The sequence below is a fragment of the Pogona vitticeps genome, chromosome 3 (genome assembly GCF_051106095.1).
Source record: "Pogona vitticeps strain Pit_001003342236 chromosome 3, PviZW2.1, whole genome shotgun sequence".
Taxonomy (NCBI): Eukaryota; Metazoa; Chordata; class Lepidosauria; order Squamata; family Agamidae; genus Pogona; species Pogona vitticeps.
The window spans coordinates 115847423-115866770 of NC_135785.1; the positions used below are offsets into that span (position 1 = coordinate 115847423).

Sequence of the window (19348 nt, forward strand, 5' to 3'; positions counted from 1 at the left end):
CCCGCGTTGCGTTCCCGGGGGCTTCCACCTGCTCTTTCGCACCGAGGCTAATAATCACGTCATCCTGCGGGTCTAACATGTATGCACTCGGGGGGGGTCGTTAGTAATGAGTTCAGCCTTGGAAGGGCTCCCCTGTAAAGTCAAGTTTGCCAAGCGAGTTTCAAACACGGCGAAAACCACAGACGCGGTTCCTGCTTCTCAAAAGAGGCACTACCGGTCCTCCTCATGCGGAACGGAAACCACTCTGAATGTCGTTGGTCTCGCTTCCGACGTGCAGGATGGGCCGAGAAGTCTTTGGGAAAGCACACCTAGTAACCGTGGATGATTAGAAAACCCTTTTAGTATGTAATGTTATAAAGTTGCTGTGGCATCATTTTGTTGCCAGAGCTGTAGGAAGGGCAAAGGAAAAAATCCCAAATGCCGTAGGAATGTAGTGAACAGAACCGTGCTGGTACCTCACTTGAGGGGAGCACTCACACATCCTAAAACCAGCAGTTTAGTACTGAACACTCGGTCACTACTAGCTCAAATTGGAAAGAACTTAACTGAAAAATCTTGGACTGGAAGTGACACAGGCTATGAAATCTGTCTCCAACTAACAGAAACTCATTCATCCACATTCACACATTGAGCTACTACTTAATATTAAGTAATCAGTTAATGAAAATGTATGTGTATACTTGTCCCAAGAAGCTTCAGGCAGGGTCTTGCTGAGTGGAAGAGGACGTTGTTATAATCCAGAAGACCCTTGATGCAATCAGGCATCACCAAACGGCTTAGAAAAATGTCTCTGACATCACACATCCTCTGCCAAACTGTGGGGACACTGCTGAGGTCAATGGACCAATTATTGTACTAACTGAAAGCAGCTTCATCTAAGCTAAACACATTGAGCTATAAGCACAAACTCGTATCGGGAGTTCTTCTCTTGGCTCCCGATTCCTGGCCTAAAGGATCAGGGAACATACACTGGGGACATCTTGGATCATGGTCCCTAGAGAAACAGGTGATTACAATGGCTCAGATTATATTCTGTTACTGAAGCCTGATACGCTAACTATAACTGCTCCTGGATAGAGGCAGACTTGCAGCATGCTCTGATAACTTCCTTTTTTGATGCAATAAATTGTATGTGAAGGTGTCTTTAAAAGCAGTTTGTTAGGATCAGCTAGCCCAAAAGAGTTTAATTTGTAGCCTGGCTTTGTGGGGCCCATCATCAAATGCTGAAGGCGATATAAACCAGTAATTCCTCCAAATTAAATAAAGATGTGTACCATATGCTTTATGGAACTTTTGCTGAACAGAGTTAATTTTGCTGTTGTTGCTATCATATCAGTGGAAGGCAATTGTTGGGTAAAAGTGTCTTAATCCTGATATATACATCAGTTTAGAAGTGATACACACAACTAACAGTAGGAGACAGATGGTGTTATACATAGCCATTTATTATTGGGCCTCCGATGCAGCTGAAAGTCCCTTATGGGCTCTGGTCTGATCTGATATGCAGTAGCAAATTTGCAAACTTGTTGGGGTGCTTCTTTGCCTCCACTGTTTATATATTTGTCAACAAGAAAATTACCATCAAACACCTTCAGTGCATGCTTATTGTCTCTCCAATGTGTGCTTATTCTAGAGGAAACCAGATTTACACATTGTTCTCGTTTAAATATTCCACTGCCCATGGAAGTGGGAAACATGTAATGCGTAAAATAGCCTTGCTCATCACTAGAACACCAGATCAAAGTACAAGAGAGGTTGGAATGCATTACTAAAGCCAAGCCCAAATAAATTTTGTTGAAAGCAAAACACACACATCTCACCTAACTCAAAAATCTTAATATGAAAAATATTAGTGAAGCCACAATATGGGTCAATTTTGTAAGATAAAATTAACAATCAACCATCAATTGTGCCTTTTTGTCTTGCCACACCTCCTTTCAGAAGAGGTTGAGATTTTTTCCTCCATGTTTTTGTTGAAAAACTGAAATTTTAATTTGTAATACAGTCAGAACACACCAAGGCACACTGAGCACAAATCTATATTCATGGTGAGATCCTCTAAAAGCTGATTGCCAGGTTTCACTATTCAACTGAAAGCTTACAGTGGCTTGAGAACAGGTATTAGTTCTATTGAGTGCTAGCTAAAGAGACGAGAGTCCAAGCAAGCTTTTAATATTAACAGGCTAGGCAGTGGGTAGTTATTTGATTCACTGTCATATACACTTGCAAACAGCCTCACAAACAAGATATCCCTTTATCTCTTCGTTTTCTCTAAAGAAACAGAGAGCCTTGTTACAGAGATGTGAACTTTTATCAGCCTAAAACAAAGAGCTCCAAATATTATTTGAAACCATCTGAGGATTCTGAAGGCTCAATAGTTCTATTCGGTATTCTGCATAGAGTTCCCAATCATGCAGAGCATGGTTAACCACTTTCAGCCAGACATGGTAACCATTTCCCTTTGGACTTTTCAACACAGGGAGGTCAGTGGTGGAGCTTTTAAAAGCTTGAAGAAGGCTATTGCATTAAGGCCGTTGTTCCCAACCTTGAGTCTCCCGATGTTCTAGTACTGTAACTCCCAAAAATTGTATCCAGCACAGCTAGAGGTAAATGTTTCTGGGAGTTTTAGTCCAAGGATATCTGGGGAGCCAAGGTTGGGAACCATTGCATTAAGACTATTACTATGAATCAGCAGCCACAGATTAAACTCTCAGTAACCCAGTAACAGAACATCCAAGGATAGCTCCCTATTTGGCAGAGGTGGAGGGGATGCTGAGTGATGTGCTCCATTTTTGAGAAACTTCTCTTGGCAGTGGGTCCTGGTGAGCTTGCACAGCTGTGGAGCCACTCTAAGCAGCACTTAGTGTTTGGGTTGTCACCCTTTTAACTTCACAGAATACCTCACAGTGATAGCCATTTTAAAAAACTGTGGAATATTAAAAAGGTAGCTGCCAAAATCCAGCCAACAGACACCACCTGCATTACTGGGCTAACAACAATAATCCAGGGCAAGCCTCACTTATTGGGGAGATCCAAGGGTGGTAGATAACCTTCACATCTGTAGGCAGTTCTGCTAACAGTGATGATAGAATCTGTGAGCTATCCAAACCTAGGCAGCAGTGTAGCAAGGTACCAGAATCTAGTCTGTGACAGAACTGCGCCCATTAAAAAAAATTAAGCCCAATGACAGCACTATAACTGGGCCAGAGGTGTTGCCCTGCTGCCACCTTGCAGGTGGGGGAGTCCCCCCAAAAGCTAAGGGAAGGAAATTCCAGGAATACCCTCCAACACATCCTATGCTATGAATCAGGTTTTATCTTTATATTCAGTTGTTGGAAGGTGAGTCAAGGTGGACATTACTTCTATACCTCAGACAGAAGATTTTGGTTCTCATGAAAAAGGGAGCAAATTATTAGTTTGTCCTTTCTTTTAATGCTAGAGACGGGAAGAAGTGCTACAGCGATTCTAAACCTTGTACCAAAATAATGTGGCTGACTTAAGAGTGGGAGGGTGTGGTGCCATCTGCTGCTTCACTTCAGGCAACTACATGTCTTGGGCCAGTCCAGTCAACTGAAGTTTCAATCCTGCCATGGCTTTTTGCTTAGAGTCTGACACAAACTAACCCACCACAGAAACAACTTCTAGACAGCTTAAAAACCAGAACAGTTATTTGCAAGTTAGGAAATTTCGACCAAAACAAAAATTGCATGGCTATATATAAACAGGACCCTTTTTCTGCATTTCTGTTCAAAGTATATGCTTTGTATTTTCATCTGTATTTTCAAACATATTTTCAGGATGCAGTATTGGAATAAGCCACTGGGAGGAATATTTCTCTGTATTTTTGTCAAATATAAAGACACAAAGATAGTAAGTTGATAATTACCAATTCAATGCATTAGCTGTACATAGAAAGCAGCTGTAATGATAATAGTTTCTTGGCACTCCAAGGTGGGAAGTAATGGATTGAATTAGTTTTTTAATGGAACATTCCAACATCTGTAAAGCATTGACCCATAATTTTGGTCCACAAGGCAATTGTACATGTGACACATTAGCTATGCATCCCCAGCCCTGCTGGCTTTCAGTCTACAACACTTTGTCAACTGATGTGCTTTTATATCCAATTTCAACCTTAGAGTAAAGGTTCACTGCCAACGCATTAAACAGTCCTCCTGAATGGATCAAGTTGCATCCCGTTCTTGTTCTGACCATGCCCCATTGCTGCCTGCATGGAATCTTATCAATGTGCCTGATTCCACAAAGGCTGAATGCTATAGTGAGATCTCAGTCAGCAGCTGCTATGCTGCAGGAAAAGCAACGAATGCCACATACTTCTTTACAGCCTTAACATTTTGTCACTGCACACTGGTCTCTTTTTCCTGTGGCCTTCCAAAGTCCAATCATAGTTCTGTAGCACTGAAAGAATATTAGACATTTAGTAGCATGGATTGAAAGAAAATACAGTATTGCAGGTAGCGTATTACTGAACTTCTCCTAAGATGATACATAAATCATAAATTTAAAAAAAGATGGTATTTTACTTGTTTAGTTTATTAACATGCAAGCATCGTTAAAATAAACATATGGTTGTGCTAGTGGTATGTGAATGTGACTGAACAGTCTGATAGTTACTAGATTGATCTTTACTAGTATGGTCTTCAAGTCTGTGAGTCCATTTCAAGGCCAGATTTCCTTGTGCTGGGAAAGGATGAGAAGGCTTTCCAGTCCAGCAACACCACTGGGATTACACAGTCACCACTCTACTTGCTTGATGCTGTCACAAGTTGATTACAAATGCATTAGAGGTTTATGATTTTTTCATTGAGTGCAATCTGCGACTGGGTGAGATTTGCCAAGTAAGTCACCATCAGCAGGTCCTGAGAAAAAAGGGGCATGCATAAGATAACATACCACATAACTACATTTAATAAGTAAAACTTAATTAGCAGTATAATCCATTTATAAATAGGTCCACTAGGTGCAAAAATTTAAAAATGTCAAGCTGTAGTGTACTGAACAACTACCTACACATCTTGGCTCTCTATATTTATACCATACCAAGAGGATGCAATATAGCCCAAGAAGTGCCTTAATAATTCAGAACTTCATTTTCTTCAGTTTTCTATTTTACACTGGAGTTCTACCTTACAGTGAAATGAATGTTCAGTAATTTTGCATTCCCTAGACTGCAATCTGCAGCATCCTTAAATGGAACAATCTGAGACAGTACACAGGCATTTCTTGGGGGCAAGATCTGCCTGTAGTTCAATGAATGACACAGATGTCTTTGCAGCTGTTACTGCTAAGATTCTCTTTAGACTCCCCTCAGAAAGGGAGTGCTTTGGCTCTCTGAGCACTGCTAGATGACACTCTAGCATCTAGTGTGAGAGCTGATGAGACAGTCGAGCTAGTTCAGCATCATCCTCTTTGTGGATGGCCAGGGAGGATCCCAGCTGCAGTCACCATCTATAAAATTGGGGGAAAGGGTGGTGTGGAGGTGAAGAATAAGGGTGAGGTGTTTGTGTTTTCTAGCTCCCCACCACTACCAGCCTTGGCTCGTTCCACTCCATTGCCAGCCCTGCTCAGTAACACAAGCCTAAGGACTTACATTGATGTTGCTGTTCAGCATTGTCTCAAAGTCCTCTGGTGAGATCTTTGGAACTTGGTTAATGAGGTCCATCAGGAAGCGACCAACAGTATTGTCAGCAGTCACTTTACCAGACTAGAAAAAAAAGACAGGCAGTGATCATACTTAACATTTATAATGAAAGAAAGGCAATTAAATGATTTTTTTTCCAGGAAAACTATAATACCAACGCACTCACCAGCACATCTTCTGCATATTGAAGCACTGTGTTCAGAGTGTCCTGAATCCGAACAGAAGCTGCTCCCACTTGTTGAAGGTCACTGGACAAACTAATCACTCTATTCGGACTGAAGCATGTTTTCTTGACTAGATCAACTGAGAGCACAAAATAAGGATGTTAGAACAGAGCTATGGTTACCAGTCACTTAAAATAAACATTATAAAGAACCAAGAAGAGCTCAGAACATTGCTTCTAATGTACTTTCCTGTGTTTTACAATCTTGTAAACTGGTATCAGTGGTGGAATATCTTGAAAAGCAATTGCCAAATACAGATATAAGCACTGAAACTAGAAGAATGATGGGTCTTCATTGCTCACAGTCAGTTTTACATTACAATCTCCCCTCCCTCCTCAACATGGTCAGTTTTACATTACAATCTCCCCTCCCTACTCTTTGATGCCACTGTGTTATATATTGCCAATTGTTCTAATTACAGAAATTCATGTAGCAATTTGTTTGGTTTTTTTAAACCAAAGTCAAAGAAAAATTTTACGATGATCTGGCAGCTACTATCAAAAAATCCCCGACAGAGAGCCACTGTTCATTCTTGGAGACTTTAACGCTAGTGTTGGTGCTGATCACAATTCTTGGCCTACTTGTCTAGGCCATTTTGGCATTGGGAAGATGAACGAAAATGGCCAACGCTTGCTGGAGTTTTGCTGTTATTATGGTCTCTGTGTCAGCAACATGTTCTTTAATTCGAAGCTTCAACACAGTTTCCCGGAGACATCCAAGATCGAAGCATTGGCATCAGCTCAATTTGATCCTCACTAGATGCTCTAGCCTTCCTAGTATTATGATCACAGGTAGTTACCAGAGTGCTGATTGTGATACTAATCACTCCCTGGTGGGTAGTAGAGTAAAACTGCAAACAAAAAGACTGTATCACATGAAAAAGGAAGGAAGACCATGTATTGACATCAGCAAGACTCATGATCAAAGAAAAGGGGAGGAATTTGCCCAAGTGCTTGAGGAAACTCTTCCAGGCCCGGCTGATGCAAATGCACCTGAATGATGGGAACATTTCAAGAACGCTGTTTATAACATCGCCCTGTCCAGATTTGGCAAGAAGTCCAAAAAGATGGCAGACTGGTTTGGAGCCCATTTGGAGGAGCTGATGCCAGCCATCGAGGATAAGAAGAGAGCTCTAGCAGAATACAAAGCCTGTCCTGGTGAGTACAACTTGCAGGCTCTTCGACTTGCTCATAGCAAAGTCCAACAGACTGTCAGGAGAAGTTCCAACAATTATTGGCTTCAGCTCTGCTCTCAGATACAGATAGCAGCAGACATAGGTAACATCAAGGGAATGTATGATGGTATCAAGTAGCCTTTAGATCCAATACAGAAGAAATCTGCTCCCTTGAAGTCTGCTACAGGTGTGATCATCCAGGACCGAGCACAGCAGATGGAACGCTGGGTGCAGCACTACTCTGAGCTACTCTACTTCCAGAGAGAATGTAGTAACTGAAGAGGCACTAAATAACATCAAGTGCCTGCTTATCTTGGAAGAGTTGGGACAATGAACGAACTTTAGCAGAAATAAAAGTGGCCTTGGATTCCCTCGCCTCCGGCAAGGCACCTGGGAAGGATAACATCCCTGCTGAAGTGCTGTAAAGAGATCATCACCACCAAGCTGTATGAAATCTTTTGTCTTTGCGGGAGGGAAGGTGGAGTGCCACAGGACATGAAGGATGCAAACATCGTCACATTGTATAAGAACAAAGGAGACGGGGTGACTGCAAGAACTACTGTGGCATCTCTCTTCTTAACATTGTAGGGAAGCTGCTTGCCCGTGTTGTGTTGAAGAGGCTCCAGGTGCTTGCAGACAGAGTCTATCCACAATCACAATGGATTTCGAGCTGATAGATCCACCACTGACATGATATTCTCCCTCCGACAACTGCAGGAGAAATGTAGGGAACAACTACAGCCATTTCTTATGGCCTTCAGAGATATCACAAAGGCCTTTGATTTGGTTAGCAGGGAAGGCCTTTTTAAAATCCTTCCCAAGATTGGATGTCCACCTCGACTCCTTAACATCATCAGGTCCTTTCATGAGGAAATGAAGGGTACTGTAGTTTTTGATGGCTCAACATCAGATCCCTTTGACATCCGAAACGGAGTGAAACAAGGCTGTGTCCTCGCGCCGACCCTGTTTGGGATCTTTTTTGCTGTCATGCTGAAGCAGGCCTTTGGAACTGCAACAGAAGGTGTCTATCTATGGACTAGATCAGATGGAAAGCTCTGTAATCTCTCTAGATTGAGAGCGAAGACTGAAATGTGTGTGGGACTTCCTCTTTGCCAATGATGCAGCTGTTGTTGCACACTCTGCTGAAGACCTCTAACAACTCACGAATCATTTTAGCAAGACCTGCCAAGACTTTGGATTAACAATCAGCCTGAAGAAAACACATGTCATGGGCCAGGGCGAGGACTCACCTCCCTCTATTACCATCTCCAAACAAGAATTGGAGGTTGTTCATGACTTTGTGTACCTTGGCTCAATGATCTCTGACACTTTCTCCCTAGATATAGAGCTGGATAAACGCACTGGCAAAGCAGCTATCATGTTCCCTAGACTCACAAAGAGAGTATGGCTTAATAAAAAGCTGACAGCATACACCAAGATCCAGGTCTATAGAGCCTGTGTCCTCAGCACACTCCTGTACTGCAGTAAGTCCTGGACCCTTTGTGCATAGCAGGAGAGGAAGCTGAACACGCTCCATATGTGTAGTCTCTGATGCATCTTTGGTATCACCTGGCAGGAGAAACTTCCAGTGTGAAGAACTTAAAGTTTGAAACTTAAAGTCCAAAAGTACATGGCAAGATGGGTTTTTGCCAGGAAAGTTGCACTTAAATGTTAAGTCCAGCAGTTCTTGGCAATTTGTCAGGCTTTTCTCCCTTAGATGGAGGTGAGGACTCTGGTTGCTCTTCTATGGTTGCAATTTAGGCAGCCACAAGTACCGTACTCCATAACTATCACTGGCATAGGTATCTCACCCATACAAGCAAAAAAAATAAAAAGCACACACAAGGATACCATGCCATCACACATGAATATCAGCATCAGCTTCCTCTCCACTATGTCTAGGCTACAGCACTTTTAAAATTTCAGGCCTCTGAAAGGTGGCACTTACGGAATACACAGGCCCTTCCTGCCTGTCTAGCCTCCCATTAGGTTCCATTTTATTGGGTGCAACAGAGTAGGACAGGAACTCAGAAGGACTGACACAGACTGCAGTCATCATTCTAACAATGCATATAAAGAGTGCTTACCACCTATCCGTTCTGTGTCATAGTAGGTATACTTCACAGTGAGAGGAGTAAACATTACTCCCATAGTTTTACCAGGGACTCCCATTGCAGTACTACAGGAAAAAGAGATTATTTTTCAGTATAACTCTCCCAAACAGGTCTTGAGCTATTTCTATACAGGAAGCATTATCAGCACACTGATCATGAGAAGCACCATAAAATACAAAAATGCCCTCCATGTATCTCACTGCTAGGAAAATTATAAAAACTGAATTAGAAAATGAATTATATAAAAAAAGCAAGTGCCTAAACAGAAGGTCACACTGAGGGTATAATAATAATAATAATAATAATAATAATAATAATAATAATAATAATAATAATAATAATAATAATAATAATAATAATAATAATAATAATAATAATAATAATAATAATTATTATTATTATTATTATTATTATTATTATTATTATTATTATTATTATTGTGCTCTATACCAGAATGCATTCCAATAGTCAAAAACAGTTAAAATACAACCATAACATAATTACAATGATAAAAACATACAGTAAGCAATTATCATTCAATAAGGCAATAAACAATCAAAATAGCTATAATAACAATATAATAATGAGAGATGTACACTGAGGAGGGCTAACATAGTAAGAGAGATGTACACTCAAGGAGGGTTAACATAAAATGTGGCAGACCCATCTTCAGGTCAGCATAATGCTCCTCACACCTCCCCATTTCCAAAGTATCCACCTTACACACCTCTCACTTGACTATTCTTGTACTATAAGTAAATGCAAGAACTGGCAAGTGATTTATATAAAGAGGGTGCTTCTGACCTTGATGATGCATAAATAACTATTTTAAAAGGCAATCATGGTAAATAAAACAGGAGCACAGGTGAAATCATGATGGTCACTTCTTCATAAAATGCAGGGGAAAGAGAGCAAAGACTATATTTCCTGAAAATGATTTTCACCTACACAACTAAAATGATTAAGAAAGGATGGTAAGCTGTTTTTCATGCATGCTCACCAAAACATTATTCAAGCCCTTTCTTGAATACAGAATGTTTGTAGGCATAAGAGAAAATACTTCAATGTATTTGCGAAGGCTTTCACGGCCGGGATCTAATGGTTGTTGTGGGTTTTTGAGGCTCTTTGGCCATGTTCTGAAGATTGTTGAAGAACAACCTTCAGAACACGGCCAAAAAGCCCGAAAAACCAACAACCAGAAAATACTTCATTTGTTACTAAGATTTTTCAAAATAATAATTGATTAATTAGATAATTTTTGTGATTTACTATCAACATTTGTGTTTTTATTTTGGAAACTGCTTTAGGAGATGAATTTCTACAAAGAAATGGACAAATAAAAATTAGTTCTGTATTTTACTTATGACACCCCTGTGTTTTGCAATCTGTTTTTTAAACATCTATGCAGAATAACAGGTTTTTAAAAAGGTACCTGACATATGCTTTAATACTCATACACCCATTCTGGAGACTGCTATCCACAGTGAGGTGAATTGGATTATGTGCTTCCCTGCTGTAATATTCATGAATCAAGACAGAGTGCTCTGTGATGTCATGTCCCGTTGCATACCTTTAAAAAAAGAATTATTACATACACATGGAATTCTACTGATTCAACACAGAACTACTAAAAATTACTGTGCACAAATGACTGCTTTACCAGTAGGACGGTAAAAAATTATGATCAAAAATACAAGATTTGACATCCATTGAGCTAGTCAGTGAAGTATTTTAAAGAAATATAAGGTGTTTAAATAAACCAATTCCAACAGAATAATTACCAAAAAGATGAACAAATTAACAATATTTCCTCACAAAAAACCCTAAACTTCATGTATCTAGATTGTCTGCAAATCTCTGATGAATAAACAACCTGTGATCTTCAAAAGCCATGTAAGGACTCACTATACTGTTTGTTTCCCTATTAATGAAAACTATTGTGCAAAATTTACTCTTTTTTGCTTTGCTCTCTCTTTTAACACTGTATGTATGGCAATTCCTTACTGCACGTACTTCCATATTTTGAGGGAACAAAGACTAACTTCTGCAGAGATAAGGCTGTGCAGGTTTTCAAGGTGTACAGCACTATTAAATTAAAAACTTCTCTACTCAGAATATATCTATATTCCACCTTTCCTCAAGGAGACCATGGTCCCCTCCCCACCCATTTTATCTTCAGAAAAACTTAGACAGGTAACTTAAGCTGACCACAATGATCAAAATTTTGTTGCTGACTTGGGCCCAAGCTATCTCAAGAACTGGATCTCCTTTCATGAGCCTCCTTGTATTAAGATCATCATGAGAGGCCTTTCACTCAGTCCTGCCACCTTCACAGGTGTGTGGTGAGGACATGAGAGAGGGCCTTCTCTGTTGCTGCTCCCAGACTCTGGAGGCCAGGCTGTCCTCATCTCTGCTGTTTTTCTGCAAGCAGGTGAAGACTTTTCTCTTCATGCAAGCTTTCCCTTAAAGACTGCCTGCCTGACTGTGATTTTTAAATGGACCATTGTACCTTACTGCTTTGAATGTGTTTTAGTGTTGCTTTTGTTTACCTTTTTTAGTACGGTATTTGTTTAAGCCTTTTTATTATTTATACAATCACTGTTGTTAAATACTGTCTTTTAATGTAAGGCTCCTTGGGTCCCTTTAAGGAGAAAAGCATGGTAAAAAATATTTAAAATAAATAAATAAATACTTCACTGATAAAACAAAAATAGCAGAGGTACTTTCGCAGTTCATTTTTATAAAATCTGAAAATCCCTTGCAAAAATACTGTTTTGGCTTTAGAAAAAGCACAGGCTCTCAAATGATTAATCTCCAGCTATGATTCTTTTTTTTCTTCCCATCTGTTCATCATGCCTATACTAAACAATAGCTGGCTAGATAACTCAGTGGTTTAGGTATCTGGCTGTGGAGCCAGACATTAGGAATTTGATTTCCTACTGTGCCTCCTGCAAGTAGAGTCAGCCTATATGGCCTTGGACAAGCTGCGAAATCCCAGGGTGCCCCCAGAAGAAAGAAGGGCCACTTCTGAGTACTCTGCACCAAGAAAACCCTGGAAAGGCAGAATGGACTGACAGCACATGATTATAATTATAATGAACAAAAATAGGCACAATCTATGTAGTATAAAATGAAGCCCATGAAGCAGGTACAAATACTTACAATGCACACAACACACTTATCTTTTTATTAACAAGTCAAAGACAGTTTTAAGTACTATCCCTTTTTAATTTTGAAGCTTCCAACTAGGAAAATACTTCACTAAGAAACTCTTTGCAATACAGCCATCTTTAATTTTTAGATCATTTGCCATTTGCTATTCAGAGCCAATGACAAACTATTGTTTTTAGAAGAAAAAGTTTGTGTGAACCTCAAGCTTGAGCAATCCATCTCTCTCTCCTTTTTGTTCAAGAATCAGAAAGCTTCTGCTGGTAAATTAACTAAAGTTCCTTGATTCAGCTGTCATTACTGTTTCAAAGAGAGACAAATGTTTGTATTAATTACCTGTGTTGTTGGAACCCAATTATATAATTTATGTTTTGTGTTTTTGTTGTACACTGCCCAGAGTAGCAATGGCTACATGGGTGGTATTTAAATTGAATGAATGAATGCATAAATATATAAATGAATTTTCAGCTTGCTCAGCAGACAAACTTACTGAAGAAAAATGACTTACCATCCCAGAATAATCTCACTGGGAGAAACTTTCTTGTGCAGCTCATACATATTCTTGGCAAATTCCATGTCAACTGCCACCTGACAATCAAGAAAGATATAAGAACATGTAAAAAAAAATGTAAGCCCAGCTTCCCTGCCAGGAGTCCACAGCTGTCTCTGAGCATGTGCCCATGGCAGCACAGAAGGGGCTGAGGTGGCAGGAGCAAATTAGGCCACTCTGTATTAATCTGAAATGGTATTCTCTTAGTTTGGCTGATATGTTCTGAAATACTGATTTCTTCCACATGGCACTATCAATGCTAGTTTCCAGATCACCTTCCCGAAGCACATTTAACAGCTTCTGGGTATCATATTAGTGCCTGGCACAAACTGGGTGGCATAAACACTGAATAAATAAATACATAAAATCTGATACCAAAATCAATATGCTATATAGTTGGAAGCTAGATGCACTTTCTGCTCCAGCGCTAATTTTATGAAAGCTCCAAATGGAAGAATCTATCTAGACACCTTTCTTTGAATGGCTGGTAATGCCGTCAACTGTATCACTTGAACTTTCTAGCCAGTTCTTTATTAATTTCATTATTTTTTGGAGTTTGATTAATAAAAAAGATAACGTAACTAATAAAGAAACTTACTTTTCTATTCCTTAGATTGAACATCTTTGTGCTTGTCCCAATCAGATGGGGGGTGAGAAGTGTAGGTAAGAAATGAGGTTAATGGAGATGAGAGAATTAATATTTTCATCCAGTTTTGTGTAATTACAAATTTATTTTTAAAAGGGGTTTGAAGTTTAGGAAACTGTTTCCAATTAGTCCCCAAAGGGGAACATTCTTTACTTGATCTATGTATAGAATGGATATCTCCAAAGGTAGCGAATCATGTATTCTATCACCCAAACCAATTCAAATCAGTTATTTTATCTGAAATGCACTGTGGTAGGTTTTTAGATGAGGTGTTCCAAAGCCTTTTAATTTCACAGAGGTCCTCAAATTTTATTTATTTATTTGATTTATACCCCGCCTATCTGGATCACTGGACCACTCTAGGCGGCTAACAAACATTTGTTAGCCAGTTGTGTCTAATCACGCTGGCCATGTGACCACAGAAATGCTGGCTCTATCGCTTGGAAACGGGGATGAGCACCGCCCCCTAAAGTCGGACATGACTGGACAATTTGTCAAGGGGAACTTTTACCTTTTAATGGTACTGGTAATAACTAGCAACACATTTTGTTTTGCCTCAATTTTTTTTGACGATGAAATTCCAATACAAAAATTTATTCATGAAAAAGTCCTTTTTTAAACATACAATGGGCTTCTTTTGCCTAATGACAAGATATAAAAATATACCTACAGTATGAGAAATTCCTGTGGATGAAAATAACAAGCATTTTGCTAATGTAAAAATTATGAGAACTGTCCTTTGAAGAAGAACTACTGCCAAGACAAGACACAGAAGGGACAACTTGTTTTTCCCTGAGACAGGCCTCAATGGCAGCACTTTACCACCAACCTGACACATGACTTCAAGAAAGAACAATGGGCAGTAATTCCAGTCAAGCAGGCTTACAACAAGGAGTATCTTACTCATACAATGTTAACAAAGCTTTAAAAAGCCTTCACTTTTCCAGTCATTAAACACTGTTAGGACAGCACTGGTCAAGTCTGCAAAATAGTATTTAATCTGACTTTTAAACATTTCTAGTACAGTACGTATCAGTGAATGTACTGTAAGATCCCAGCAATATTAACACAGTACTGCTGTTTCTGGCAATATGGAGACAATGCAGTTATTACAGCTTCATGTTAAGCACTTGTTTGGTTGCCAATTTTTAACTTTTTAAAATTATTACATTTTCAAGATTATTTCTTTTTCAAAGAATCACAAGATTCAATGCAAATATCGCTTCATCCAAATTTGTTCCACTCTTCCATTCCATTCTTCCACTGAGTTTAGCATTAAGGAGACAGAGTAATGACAAAATATAGGTTGGAAAAGAAGCTGTCACTCACTTCATCTTCAGACTCATTGTGAGGGACTGAAAAGCAATTGGTGACTTCCACCGAATGTTTGTCCACTGTGCCTGTGAAATTAAAGACAATATGTTTTGCAAGGATCATATGAAAATATACTGTACAGTAAGACCCCCATATCAGGTTGGGATTGGTTCTAAGCTCCCATGGATACTGAAAACCAGTAACAGCAAACTCTCTCTCTTTCGCTCTATAGCATGGTAAAAGGGGGAAAAAATGAGACCATGCTACCCTGAAAAGCTGAAAATAAGACCTACCCTGAAAAGAAGCCCTCGTAGGATTTTTCAGGATGCTCATAATATAAGCCCTACACCAAAAATAAGCCAGTTAAGTGAAACCCCGCTCTCCACCATTGTGCAGCAACCAGAAGATGACAACATTACTGTATGTGCATAAATGCAGATTGTTGTACATGAAAAAAACCAACAACATCACCTGAAAATATGGCCTAATGTGTTTTCTGGAGCAAAAAGTAATATAAGAACCTGTCTTATTTTCAGAAAAACATGGTATGTAGACATCAGTAACAAGTATTCACAGCACGATCTCCGGCTCCCTCTAGTGACCAGTTATGGTAGTACATGTGAAAATAGTTTTTAATGGGGTTTAAAGATATTTTTAATATTTTCAGACTGTGGGTAAATGAACCAGCAGAAACTGATCGTGTGGATATGGGGGTCCTACTGTAGTTTAAATACAAATCTAACTAGTACCTAATCGGAATATCTATTACATTCAGCTTGTTGAGAAATTAGAACTGTCCAAATTATTCCTCTACTTTCACTACTGGTTCTTCAACAGTCTGCAGAGAATTCTACCTAGGCATTTGCCAAGATGGATTTAATGGTTTAATTTGCACCAACTCATGAGATCACTTTTCACCATGAATTTGAGTAGGCTGGCCTAATGCCCCAGGAGATTTTTCATAGGCTCAATAAATTATTCAGAACGAAATTTATAGAAATTGCAATTTAAGGCTTTGTATTATAAATTCTATTCTGTCAAAATTCTCTTATATAGTTTACTCAATGTACGTCTAGGCCTCATCTGCATCTAGACACCCTAGTCTTGAAGACATCCAAGAAGTAGCACAATGTAATGGCTAGTGACAGAATTACACATCAGGCACTCTCTGGTTTCGGTGTTGCCTCTCTCCTGAACACACTAGATCAAGGGGGTCTCCAAACTTTTCAGTGTGAGGGCCACATCATATATGTTCCACATTTTTGAGGGCCAAAGGAAGACACGCATACATGCCCACACTTGTACTCCTGCCCGTGCGCCAGGCCAGATAAAAAGGCAAGTCAGGCTGGATGTGGCCCACAGGCCATAGTTTGGAGACCCCTGCGGTAGATGATGAACTCTTCCTTCCCCATTCTGCTTCAAGATCTTTCAGTAACACACCTATTTACTTTACAGAACTGGAGGAACTGGACCAGACAGACAGATTTGAAACCCCTGCTTAGCCTTAAGAGTTTACACAGGCAGCCTCAGACAAGTTACTACTTCTTAGCCTATTTCACAGAGATAATCTTGAATGTTCGCCCTATATTTACAAAGGAGGGGTGAGATAAATGCATAACTGATGTCGTGCCCTGTGAAGACATTGAAATGATGAAGTAAGGGAGAACTACCGAACAAAGCCCAGATTCCTATCACATTTATTACAAGCATATCACATTTATCGCATGCATTTACCCACTTTAAAGAATTCGCCTTCCCGGCTTTTAGCAAGTACCATGCAAATCCTAAGAAATGAGGTGTTTTCAACTAGGCAGTCTTGTAAAGTCCTGATCCATAGGGTCCCTTCAAACCCCGCAGTCCTAGCAGTGGTTCTTGGACTACAACTCCCAGGAATCCTGGCCAGCAGAGCTAGTGGTGAAGAGTTTGGGGAGTTTTAGTCCAAGGGCAGCTGGGTTACCCAGGGTTGGGAACCGCTGCTCTACAATAAGAAAAACTGACAGGAATCTTCGCTTTCTGTGAACGCCAATTCCCAGGCCACCACAGCCGGTAGGGCTGGCTGGGAATGTCCCTCCCACCCCTAACTGGGAAGGGTTTTTACTGAAGGGGGAACGCAGAGTCCTAACAGAGTCGCCTTCCTCAGTCCCAGAAAGCCCACAGGGAGCTGCACTTACGACGGAGATGGAGGAAGAGGGGGAGGAGAGGAGACGCGGCGAGTCGTTCGAGCCACACTCGCGCCCTTCCCTCTTCGACGGAGAGGGCACGTTAGGTGTTGGAAACGGGGGGGGGCACTGCCCGCCCCCAGGGCCGCGAGAAAGAAAGGGCCTCACCGAGCAACGTGCCGATGACCCTCGCCGCTCCCTCGTTGCGCCTCTCAAAACTGTCCACGATGGAGGCGAGCACCACCGGATGCAGCTTCACCATGCGGCCGCCGGGAAAAGGTGCCGCCAGCGGGGTCGGGGGAGGAGGAGGGGGCGGCGCAGTCGGCGCGGGAGCCGGGGCCGGAGCCGCGGTGGGCGCCGGCGAAGGGGCGGTGGGAGAAGGGGCGTTCACCGACGTCGCCGGTGGAGAGGAGGGCGACGGCGACGGCGCCGCAATCGCTTGAGGCGCGTTGGCCGCCGCGGTCGCCATCTTGTCGGCAAAAGGAAGGGCGTCGGGGCTGGAGGCGCTGATAGGCCCGAGGAGTCACGTGGCGCCCTCTTCCTCTCTAGTCCCTCCTCTTTTGAGCCGCCTTCCTGCTTAGAGAGAACTGGCTCATAGAGCTGCAAACGATAGAACGTCTCGCAGCCTTGCCTTCGCCCCGTCCGAATTCGTCCCCTTTCTCGGGAGAGAGCGCTTTCCATAGAAAACGGCGGTGTCGAGTTAAGGGAGACGTTTGTAGTTCCTTCCTGCACGAAGTTTCGAAACGAAGTTCAGTCTGTGAACCGAACGCTTACTACATTTTAAGATGCCTACGTTTGTTGTGGCTGTTAGTTTCTGTCCAGTCGCCCTCGTCTTAATTGGGGACCCTATGAATGAGCGATCTCCAAAGTGTCTTCTCTCCTCAGCAGCCTTGCTCAGGTCGGGAAACTCACGCCTGTGGGTGCCTTAGCAAGTCAATCCATCTCGTGTTCGGTCTTCCTCTTTTCCTGCTGCCTTCAGCTTTTCCCACCGTTATTGTCTCTTCCAGAGAATCTTGCCTTCTCATGATGTGTCCAAAGTAGGATAGGCCCAGTTTCAGCATTTTTTGCCTCCAGAGACAGTTCAGGCTTGATTTGACCTAAGATCTAATTCAGGGTATTTGCAAAGATCTCGTCCAGCACCATACTGTATTTCAAACAAATCATTCCCCCCCCTTCTATCAGCTTACTTTATTCTCTGGCTTTTACACTGATACACGGTGATCGTAAATACAAGAGCATTAATCATATTGGTCTTTGTTTCTAGTGATGCATCCTTACACTTAATTATATTTTCTAATTCCTTCATTGCTGCCTTTCCTAGTCTCAGACTTTTGATTTCTTGGCTGCAGATCCCTTTGGGTTGATGATTGAACCAAGATATACAAAATCTCTATTTAAATTTCTTCACTGTCAACATTAAAGTTATGTAGTCTTTCTGCAGTTATGATTTTTTGTCTTAATATTCAACTGCAGTCCTGCTTTCGCGTTTTCTTTCACTTTCACTAAAAGTAGTTTCAAGTCATTACTACTTTATGCCTGTAAGATGGTGTTATCTGCATGTCTTTATTTATTTATTTAGACTTGTATACCGCCCATCTGGCTGCCAAGACCACTTGGGATGGTTTACAACATTATTGATATTTTTTTTCACCAATCCTCCTTCATCTAAATCTAGTCTGGATTTCCGTATACGTTCTTCATACAGATTGAACAAATAAGGGGATAAAATGCATTCTTGTCTGACACCTCTACCCACAGCAGTGGTTCTCAGTCTTGGGTAATTCAGGTGTTCTTGGACAGCAACTCCCAGAAATCTCAGCTAGCACTTCTGATGGTGAAGGCTTCTGGGAACTGCAGTCCAAGAACATCTGGGTTACCCAAGATTGGGAAAGACTGGCCTATAGGAAACATTTTGTCCCTCCATATTCTGTCCTAAAGGTAGCTTCTTGTCCGCAATACAAGATATGCATCAGGACAATGAAGCGCGGAGGCACACCCATTTCTTTCAGAACAACACATGGTTTTTCATGATCCACACAAAGACTTTGCCTTTAGCATAGACTGATATTCTGAAATTCTTTGGTTTGCTCCAATAGTGTGAAGGAGGAATGAGGAGTGCGCCATCCTCCGTAGAAAGTCCTGTTGTAGAGGAGGCCGAATGTGCAGTAGGACTACTAATTAACATTGAGCAGACGGAAGTGGTGTCTGAAAAACCAACGGAGGTGTGCCTTGTGGAGGAAGGAGGGGAGGAGTTAGATTTAATAGTGTGGGAGGAGATAAAAGGGGGAGAAAACGCGCGGGCTTTTAGAATCTGCACAGATGCAAACCCAGAGAGGA

General features: G+C 41.1%; 1 protein-coding gene and 1 long non-coding RNA gene across 2 annotated transcripts; one reads left to right on the forward strand and one right to left on the reverse strand.

The window, feature by feature from the left end:
- The first annotated feature begins 13 nt into the window (after window positions 1–13).
- On the forward strand, window positions 14–5955 carry LOC140705850 (uncharacterized). The gene is made up of 2 exons (XR_012085424.2): window positions 14–79; window positions 5803–5955. It is a non-coding gene; the product is annotated as an uncharacterized LOC140705850 (long non-coding RNA).
- EIF3F (eukaryotic translation initiation factor 3 subunit F) lies at window positions 3963–17512 on the reverse strand. The gene is made up of 8 exons (XM_072994951.2): window positions 17180–17512; window positions 14868–14938; window positions 12851–12930; window positions 10607–10744; window positions 9148–9239; window positions 5829–5965; window positions 5612–5725; window positions 3963–4880 (listed from the first exon to the last, which is right to left on the reverse strand). Exons 1-8 carry the CDS (start codon window positions 17478–17480, stop codon window positions 4803–4805), a joined length of 1011 nt encoding a protein of 336 aa, XP_072851052.2. The 5' UTR covers window positions 17481–17512; the 3' UTR covers window positions 3963–4802.
- Between the last annotated feature and the right edge of the window lie 1836 nt (window positions 17513–19348).